Source organism: Macaca mulatta, chromosome 20 (assembly GCF_049350105.2).
Source record: "Macaca mulatta isolate MMU2019108-1 chromosome 20, T2T-MMU8v2.0, whole genome shotgun sequence".
Taxonomy (NCBI): Eukaryota; Metazoa; Chordata; class Mammalia; order Primates; family Cercopithecidae; genus Macaca; species Macaca mulatta.
Window position 1 is genome coordinate 51,322,810 of NC_133425.1, and position 9,896 is coordinate 51,332,705.

The 9,896-nt window shown below is 48.2% G+C and overlaps 1 protein-coding gene across 1 annotated transcript in view; it reads right to left on the reverse strand.

Moving 5' to 3' along the window:
- The window catches only part of LOC699229 (carboxylesterase 5A), a 29,131-nt gene extending 20,577 nt beyond the window's left edge, over window positions 1-8,554 (reverse strand). Inside the window, 4 exon segments of the mRNA XM_077986058.1 lie at window positions 2,854-2,987; window positions 4,872-5,010; window positions 7,048-7,252; window positions 8,350-8,554. Coding sequence (XP_077842184.1) covers window positions 2,854-2,987; window positions 4,872-5,010; window positions 7,048-7,252; window positions 8,350-8,422 — 551 coding nt within the window. The 5' untranslated portion in view covers window positions 8,423-8,554.
- Between the last annotated feature and the right edge of the window lie 1,342 nt (window positions 8,555-9,896).

Genomic DNA, 9,896 nt, shown 5'->3' on the forward strand with positions numbered 1-9,896 from the left:
AGCCGAGATCGTGCCATTGCACTCCAGGCTGAATGACAGAGTGCTGTCTCAAAACAAACAAACAAAAAGAACAATAACAGCAGCTGCAGCAAGTACGGGACACTGTTCGAAGGGCTTTAAGGCTAATATTCATACAACCCTCACAGCTATGTTGTAGGTGGTGTTGGTTTTTCTCCCTTTACTTCTTTGGGTCTTCTCCACCCTTCTCTGCCCTGCCCCCCAAAAGCTGACCTCTAGGAATGGCATCACCCAGGCCTCAGCTGTGTGCCATGAGGGTGGGCTAGAGAGAGACTGCGATGTTTATCCCACCACCCCATGCTCCATCTCTGATGGGAAGTGTTTGGGCAGAGGGTGCTTTTTTCCACAATAGCAGCTCATGCCAACTCCCTTCCACTAAACCTGGAGCCTGCTGTCAGGACACCAGTGGATACATCAACTCTTTAATTCAGGCACAGAGAGGTTAAACCCCCTTGCCCAAGAGCTAGAAAGCTGCAGTTTTGGGATCCCATGCCCCAATGCTGCTGCCCCTGCCAATTGTATGTTTTCCAGGATGGAATTAATGGGAGAACAAATGAAACAAGTGGAAATGCCATAGAACCAAAGAAATGTCTGGACTGAAAGCATGCATGCAGTGCACACCATATATGCATGTCATCCTGGGGCACATTCTACTCCCCTCCATTTTCCAGTTCCCCAGACTGCTCCTTCCCCTGGTCCCCTCCACTGTCCATGACCACTGAGCTGGCTCTGACTCCACCTTCTCTCTCCCAGGACCCTGCATCTGGTCAAGAGTCAAGCCCTGCCAATTTCACCTCCATTCTACTGTGGCTCCCACCCTGGTCCCCTTTTCTTCATTTCTGTTTATCCGAGAAGCATTATACCTTAATGGTTACCATCTCAGCCTCAAGCACGGGATTCACAGCCTGGTCACTTATTATCTGGGTGACCTTGGGCAAGTCACTTAACCTGCTTTGCCTCAATGGTTCTCACATCTAAAATGGGGATAATGATAGTGCCCACTCCACATGGCTGTGAAGAATAACAGAGCCAGGCAGACAATAAGCATGTCATACACACATGTTATATACATGTTAGCTATTGCTTTTGTGGTTGAATGACCCCATGGCATGCATCAAGACAGTGCCTCCCAGTGGGGCTCCCCATCTGCAGCTGGGCACCCCTGGCTCAGCCTCCACTCTGCTCCAGAGTGAGGTTCCTGGTACACTACTCTGAGAAAGGTAATCCTGGTCCCTCAATCTGTATTGGATAAAGCCCAAATTCCATGTATGGCCTGGCATTCAAGGCCTTTCCCTATCAGGCCTGTCCTTGCCTTCCCACATTCATCTCCTGCTATAGCTTCATCTACCTATGAACAAAACTAGATATGATAAACAATTGTTGAAAGCTTTTCTACCAAAGGAATCTTATGCAGAATCCTAACATGTACTAGAACGTCTGTACTAGAAAGCAAGGGTTTCCTGGGCACAGAAGTGTAATTGCTCTGGTCAGGGCACCCCGTCAGCCTGTCCTGCCTGCAAAGCACTCCCAGAGCCACATTACAGGACTACAGGCACAGTGAAGTTTGCAAAAGCATTGCTTCATCCCTGTGTGTTGCTACTTCCCTCCCAACTTCCTAGCTTTTGCACAGTTAGCACCCTTTGCCAAGCACATGTTCTCTGAATCCCTTCTCCTCAAACCCAACCACATCCTTCTGGTGTAGTTCCAATGCCACCCCTCTCCTGAAGCCTCCTTGATCCCTGACAACTCCTTGCTCTGTTTCCACAGCCCCATGGCCTCTCACTCTTGGAGAATTAACCATCTCCTTCTTGGTAATGTGGATATTTTTGTCCCTGTATTATCTCCCCCATAGTCAGGAGCCTCTGTAGGGCAGGATTCATGTTTGAATCATTGCTGCCTTTCCCATAGTATGTGACAGTGACCCCCAAGCATAATCCTGGCCCCACCTCTCACTTCTCCTCTTTGCTTACATTGGACCCTGGTCAGGACTTCTCCCGCCATGACTTAGGCAGATAATAGAAGGGGTCAAGAGACCGAGCTCTGTTTTGTGACCCCCGGGAAGTTGTTTGGCCTCTCTGAGCCTCCATTTTCCAGCTGTGAAATAAGAATAACAACAGAGAACCTTCCTTGAAGGGTTATTTTGAGGGTGAGTTGAAATAATGCATGGCAAGTGCGCAGCCCCATGACTGTTTCAGTGAAAGCCCAGTACATGTTAGGCATGACCGGGGGAGGGAAGCCACGGTGATGGAGTGATGATTCTCAAGTGAGCATTTGAGAAGCCTTGGAGTGAGGCTCAGGTAGACACTACCGACTGCTCACACAAACAGTGCACTGTTCTTCCAGGGCCCACAGAGGGGCTACATGGCCCTAGCTCCCTTGCAGATGGATGTGGCCATGTGACTGAGTTCTGCTGATGATGAGTGAACAGAAGTGACGAGTGCCACCTTCAGGCTGGGCCAGGAGATGCTCCATTGCATGATTCTCCATGTTCTCTTGGTCCACCTGCCAAATGCAGAAGATTAGGGCCCTAAAGAATCCACATCAGAGATCAAGATGTAAGGAGCTAGATCCCTGGTTGGCCATGGGGAAGAATGTCTGCCGATCAGGGATGCTCAATTAAACTTTACTCAAGTGAGAAAGAGATTAGTGTTGTTTTAAGCCACCAAAATTTTGGGAGTTGTTTCCTACAGCTGCAAAAATTACCTAAGTAATTAGGGCCAGTTTTGTTCAACGTCCCGGAAGGCTCACGCCTTCTTAGGTTGCACGGCACTGTCTATGGCTACTGCACGGCTGCTCCTTGGGGATCTGGGGTATTGATTATTTGGAGAGACTCACGTGAAGAAGCCAAATATTCCCAGCCGGTACTGGACGACCACAACCAGCATGTCCTCATAGGCAGCCAGGGTGGACCCGTCGAAGATGGAGGCTGAGCCAGTCTTGAAGGCACCCCTTGGGAACCATACCAAGATCTGAGGAGGGGAGAGGAGCGTCCAGTCAACCCAGGAGGCACCACCTCCCCTCCCCATGCAGGTGAGGCACACTTTCTTAACGCCAAATAGAAATGTCCCACTTGCTAAGCAGGGTATGAGGTTTTGTCTTTTGAAGAAGGCCCAGGGTTAAGCATGTGGGCTCTGGCACCTGAGTGCCTGGGTTTGACTCCCACTGCCACTGACTAGCTGTGTGACCTTGGGAAGATTACTTAGCCTAAGGTTCATTTTTCTCATCTGTAAAATGTGAAGAAGGAAAGTATCTCACTAACGAAGTTATCATGAGGTTTAAACAAAATTCTGCATCTAAAGCTCATAGAACAATAAGCAATAGTACATTTCAAGTTTCAAGTGCTCAGAAATTGTTCACTAAATACCAGCGAGCCTGTGACCCACAGGAAGATGGAAACCATTGTAAGCCATGTATAAGAGCAAAAGCAGCTCAAGATGTTTCAGAGAAAAGCTCTCAGAGAGAGGAGAGGAAAGGAGGGGAGGGCAGAAAAGGAGAATGGAAGAGGGGAGGGGAGGGGAGAAAAAGAGGAGGAGGAGAAAAAGAAAGAGGAGGAGGAAGGGAGAAGGAGAAGGAGGAAGGAGGAAGAGGAGGAGGAGAAAGGATGAAAAATGAAGAAAGAAAGAGAAAGAAGAAAGGTCAGGCGCAGTGGCTCACGACTGTAATCCCAGCACTTTGGGAGGCTGATGTGGGTGCATTGCCTGAGCTTGGGAGTTTGAGACCACCCTGGGCAGTATGCTGAAACTCTGTCTCTACTAAACCAAAAATTAGCTGGGCATGGTGGCAGGCACCTGTGATCCCAGCTACTCAGGAGGCTGAGACACAAGAATCCCTTGAGCCCGGGTGGCGAAGGTTGCAGCGAGCCAAGTTTGCACAACTGTGCTTCAGCTGGGGAACAGAGCAAGACTTTGTCCATACCCCCCGCCCCCCCAAAAAGAGAAAAACAAAACAGGGAAGAGTAAAAATTTTATTGATTAGAAAAATTGGTACCAGGGAACATAAAACATTATTCAAATGGCGTTTATATATTTAATAACAAATCCCTTCCATTCTCTTTCTTAAGGTCATATTAGAGATTATAGCATTTGGGGCAGGTAAAGAGAAGAAAGCCACTGAGGAAAGGGGAGGTGGACAAAGCGCTTTCTTTGGTGCCAGAATCTAGCGCCTACTGTGTGTACAACATGGAGCAAGTCATTCATGCCCTTCCTCTGCCTCATCTTCTCCATCTGTGGAATGGGTCCAAATCGTCCTTACCCACTGGGTTAGCGTAGGAGTTAAATCCGATGATGCACTGTGCCTGGTACACAGCGAGCATTTAATAGACATTACTGTTATGATACAAGACAGCCAGCTTCCCCTGGCAGAGGTGTGGGGAATGGAAGAGGATGCGAGGGTGTGGCTAAAAAATAGAATATGCCTTTCCTCCATGCACAGACACAGGGATGTTTTATATTCTTAAATGAAACACTTAACATGATTACCTGACTGTCTTCATTATGAATAGAAAAGTTGGAGGAAAAAATTATCCTTTTTGAAAAAAGATACCTCAAATTAAAACAAAAGTCAGGCTCCTTTTAAACAGTGTCTTTTCTGAAAGCTTACAGATCACGAAATGTGGAACAGACGGGAAAAACAAAAAAAATAAAAATTTAAAGTCAAGGCACTGCCAATAAAGAATCAATCAGAAAAACTGATCATGTGAATCTATCATTCAAGTGATTTTTTAAAATGTGATTACATTTGCCTTTTTCCCAACAGGGGGTAGTCCCGATTCCAAACACGCAGCTGCACTGCCTGGATCCCAGGCCAAGGTCCTGCTAGCTGGAGCTTGAAGCGCACACAGCAGGCAGCCTTACGGGGAGCTTGGAGCCTGCATCGGCGTGGGCAGGCGCATAGATGTTCAGGTACAGGCAGTCTTCTGACGCGCCGATATTGGGGTAATGCACCTTGAGCATGTGTTGATCTAAGCGCAGCCACTCTGAGTTCTGGAGGCACCTTGGAGAAGGAGAGGAGAAAACCCTCAGAAAAAGTTATCAGCAAACTTGCCTGGGAAGGGCCAGTTCTTCTGAGAGCAGGGAGGCCTGGCCGTCTCCTCTGCCTGAGCAGAAGAGGCAGCTACTGGTACAAAGTCCAATCATACCCAAACCCCCATGGTTTCCAAAACAAACAAGCAAGCAAATTATAATTCTCTTTGATCTGGTTCCTGGCTAGGAAAGCACATGGTGTAGAATAATCGCATCATTACCACCCACCACCCTCCTATGCCACCACGATAATATAGACATACATAACAAACCAAGCTGGCCCAACAATTCCCCAAACCGCAGAGGGCAAGACACAGTCGAATAACAAGGGCTTTGCCCCTGCGGCTCCCTTTTCTGTCCCCAGAAGAGCAAAGGAACATTTCCTGGCCTCTGTACCTGGAACCAAACGGGATAGACTCCCGCACCCAGGCTTTGCTCAAGCCGGGCCCTCTGCCTGGACTGCTCTCTCCCCACATCTGCGTGCTCACATTCTTCCCTTTGTTTCAGATTCACTCCAACTTGCCACCTTCTCCCAGAAGCCTTCTGAGATTTCTCCAGTTCTACCATATCTCTTCTTTGGAAACACCCACCTACTTTGCGTTCTTTCCCAGAACTTGTCCTAAGCTTGTGCGTGTGCATTATCATCATCCCCAGCTCAGCTGTGATCACCTGAAAGCCTATGACTCTGTTTTAGTCACCTCTGTACCTCAGAGCACCAGCAGAGCATGATACACCGTAAGATTAAGTGAGGCTGTAATGTGAATGCTTCTACCATACTGTGTGCACAATCAATGCTAGTCGTTTTCATAATAGAATAGTGTGCAATATCGCTGCTCGTCTTCTCCTGACAGGTGTTCATGCCTCCCTGCCCCTTTTGTATGTTGTTGATCAGGCCTCAGTGCTTTCAGAAAAGCCATCTCTGACCTCCCATCCAAGCTGGGCCAGGTGGGTCTTTGTTTCCCCTCAGCGCCCTTCCCTGACACCCTAATGGTTGCCCTTCCCATCTTATATTTTAACTGTCAATTACTGTTTACATTCCTGCCACCATCACTCCTTGGTATGCTTCCTGAGGACAGCTGTGACTCATCCCCTGCCGTGTCCCCAGGCCTAATGGAGAGCCAGTTATCATGTTGGTTCTCAATGAATATTAGTTGGGTGAATGAATGAATGCACACAACAAATGAGTTTCAGCTTGATGTCCTCAGTCCTTGGACCACATGGGGTCATCTTCTGTGGCTTAGGGAATATCCTGCCACCAAAATTTCTTCTGCCAGGAACCCATGTGGCCCAACCTGAGAGCTTGACAGAATCTAAAGAGGTGGAAGATTCTAGGGGGATTTTCAAGTCTCACTGCCCACCCAGTAAGTCTCACCTCACCCCTCCACAATTAACCTGGTAACTGCTTACCTACCCGAGCTTGAAAATCTGCAGTGACCAGGAGCTCCTTACCTCCCAGAGTCCCTGTGTCACAGAGACACGTCCACATGTTCATTCCACGGGTATTTATGGAGTTCACCAAGGGCCAGGTATTGCATCAGGCACAGTTTTGACAGCTGGAGCTGACACTCTTCTAGTGTGGTTCTTCTCAGTAAAGCCCCATAGAGGTCAGGCATGAGTGAGAGGTCACAAGAAGATACCTAGACAGTCCCTTCTGACCAAACGACTCAGTAAACCCATCTCAGCACTTCCAGAACACCTGGCTGGTGATCAGAGTCTCTAGAGAGCATTCAGATAATAGTTTCCTGGGCTCAGCTCGGGATATTCTGATTCAGAAAGTTCAGAAGGGAGCTTGGAGAATCAACATATTTTTAAAGATGCCTCCAGCGTCCTGGCCATCAGTCGGTTTAGGAGTCAGGAGATTACCGAACCACTGGCCCGAGTCTCAAGCCCTCTCTTTCCCTCCTCCCTCATCCACGCCAACCCCTCTTCTTTCTCACTGGGCTGCATGATCTGCATTCGTGCCACTCCCAGAGTCACAAGCCAACCCTGGGCCCGAACCTGGTCTTACAAATTAGGGTAGGAGGTGGCTTCTCACAAGTTATCCCAGGGCGATGCAGGCTGAGGGTTCGTAAATCGCAGGGGTCCCAGCGGGGGAGCAGCAAAGGGGACTCCGAGGAACACATTCACAGGCACAGGGCTTCCCAGCACGGTGACTTGCTTGCTCTGAATCCATCCCAGCCTGGTGTTCCTCTGTGGCCCTTCAGCAGAAGGCCCTGGGGGAACACATGGAGGAATCAGGAGCAGGCTGGGGACAGGCAAGGTCATGGCCCACCCAGCCTGGAGCTCCCCAGTGGGGACATGCTTCCTTCACCCAGAGGCTGTGCAGCTGACAGTATCCAGCTTCCCTCTCCATGAATCCAAGTCCATGGCTTCTTCCAAGATTGCTGTAGAAGTCACCCCATGAGACCACTGACTTAGCTTCTCCTAGGAGCCCAGCAGCACCTAGCCACAAAATCTCCCCCATTCACTCAGGAACCCATCTCCCTTCTGCTGAGAGCTCTTTCTTTCTACAGGATTGACACACACCAAACTCTGTAGATCCTGGGATGCCACAAACTCATCTTCCCAGGGGTTCCTACACTTCTGTCACTCCACACCCTCCGGCACCACTGCCGGCACATCTGTGCAGCACCTGCATGATTACTGGCTTTTTATTTTTTTCTTAAAATTTAATTTCAATAAACTCCTTTTAACATTTTACCTAGAAGAATTCCAAGTAATGACAATTATGGAATTGTGGTTGGTGAGTTAGGTATATGCTTTTGAATACACATGAATATTCATGGATGAAAATTTAAAATTCTCAAGCAGATGCTTCCTGAAATCAACCCATCTACTTCCAGCAGCACGGCACTTTGGGAGACTGGGCATGCAGGAGTCTCAGTCACCACACAGGACGTGGAGGCCTGGGAAGGAAACTGCCCGGCTACTTACTTAGCAAGACTCAGGTGTCTTAGCACTGTTTCTAATGTCATTTCATTACTGAAAGTTCTGTCACTGCAGCCAGGAGTGCGGAAGCACAGGCTCTGCTCCTCACACCTCCACAGTGCTCAGGATAGTGTCCCTCTAAACCCCTTGCAGCGTGTGAGCAATCCAAGGGCAGAACCAGGGTCTTTTGTGCACTACCCACCCCAAGAAGGGAGCTCTGGTCCTAGGTTCTCGGCAACACCAGAACATTGATGCCATCAAAGTACTACATAGCTCTCCACGGACACTCAGAGACCTCTAAAAAATAACCTCATTTCTACCAGTGGAAAATCCTTGCCCACCCCATCTTCTGAGAGCCCTCCTCTCCCACTGGATATCTCACCCTTGGTGGGGGCTACAAGGACCCAGATAGCCCAAAATAGGATCTGGCCTGGATGCACCCAATTCCCGCTCATTTGGCTGCCTGCCTGAACTCTGTGAACATTGACGGCTGCTGTTGGCCTCAGAGAACTTCGTTCGGGAGCCAGAAAGAGCTTCTTGTTAACTGGTAAGTGCTGAATAGGCAGGCAGAGGCAGCCGAGTTACTGAAGAACAGCATCAGAACAATATTCTCAAAGGAATTGACCAAGCAAGACTTTCCTGTTCTGATTTACGTAAGAAGCTGATGATTAACTCTTGAGTTGGGGAAAGATAATTTAATCAGCTTTGGACTTCCGGGGTGGGGGAAATAGGAAAGACATTCCAGATCAGGCAAAACATTTTAGGATTACGAGTTCCAGAGACCCAAGGATGAATGCGGTTTCCAGCCCCACTTGTAGAACACAGTGCAGGCTGGAGAAGCTGAGAAGTTTCTGAGAAGAGGAAGAAGGTTGCTGCTGGAACAAGCGAGTGGCTCTGAAGGCACAAACACTGCCAGCTCAGACTGGCAGCCCGGCTGGCCCTGCCAACAAGAGTCTTCAATGGCCATTTGGTCTACAGCCTCCTTGGCAACCTTGAGGCCTCTTAGATTATATTATTTCCCCTTTGGCCTTTCATAGTTGTCACCAAAAAGATTCTCCCTGGCCTTCAAATCTGTCCCTTCATCTGACCAGAAATATTATCAATTCTCTACACCACTGCTCACTCAACTGTTTTAAAGCACTTCACACAAACTATCTTGTTGCCAACATCACCACCCACAGTGTGGATATCTTTCTTTTCCAGCTTCTTCTTTAAAATCCAATTTAACTGCCACCTCTTCCAAGAACCTTCCCCTGATTCTCCTGAACTTCTCAGTGCTTTGCTTTTCCAACCTCTCTTATTTTCTAATAAACCGTAGCCATGACTCTCTTCCTCCTTGGAGTACACCTTGGACTTTTCCAGGTGCATATTCATCACAGTTTCTTACACGTGCCCTGAGGCTTCCCAAAGCTCAGCCCTAGACCTTCTGTCTTCCTGATTTGTACCATTCCCACTACCAAATTCACTATCAATTTACTTGACTTTTTTTCTTTAAATGGACATCTTTTAAAAGCTGTTATTAAACAAAATTGTATCTACCTAGTGCAATAAGGATAGTGTTTTGGGAAGAACAAGCCAATATATCTTGCATTTCTATACCACAAAACCATTCCCTTACCTCTAGCAACCATTACAACGAAGGGGAGGTATATGGTTGAGAAGATCCCCAAAATAGGACAAACAGGAAAATCCGGCCCTTCTGTACAGTGGATTTTGGAAAGGAGAAGGGAAGAGAGGTAGGGAAAGCATGTGTTATGCAAAGTGCCCTGACTCCCCCTCTTAGACATAGGTCTTAAAGGGGTACAGCAATGGGGGAAAGTGATGGGGTGCAGTAATGGGTTGAAATGTGTGCCAAGGACAAAATGTGTGCTAAGCAGTGAAGGGTTCTCCAGGAGGATACTGACAGAAGGGTTCCACATCTCAACCAAC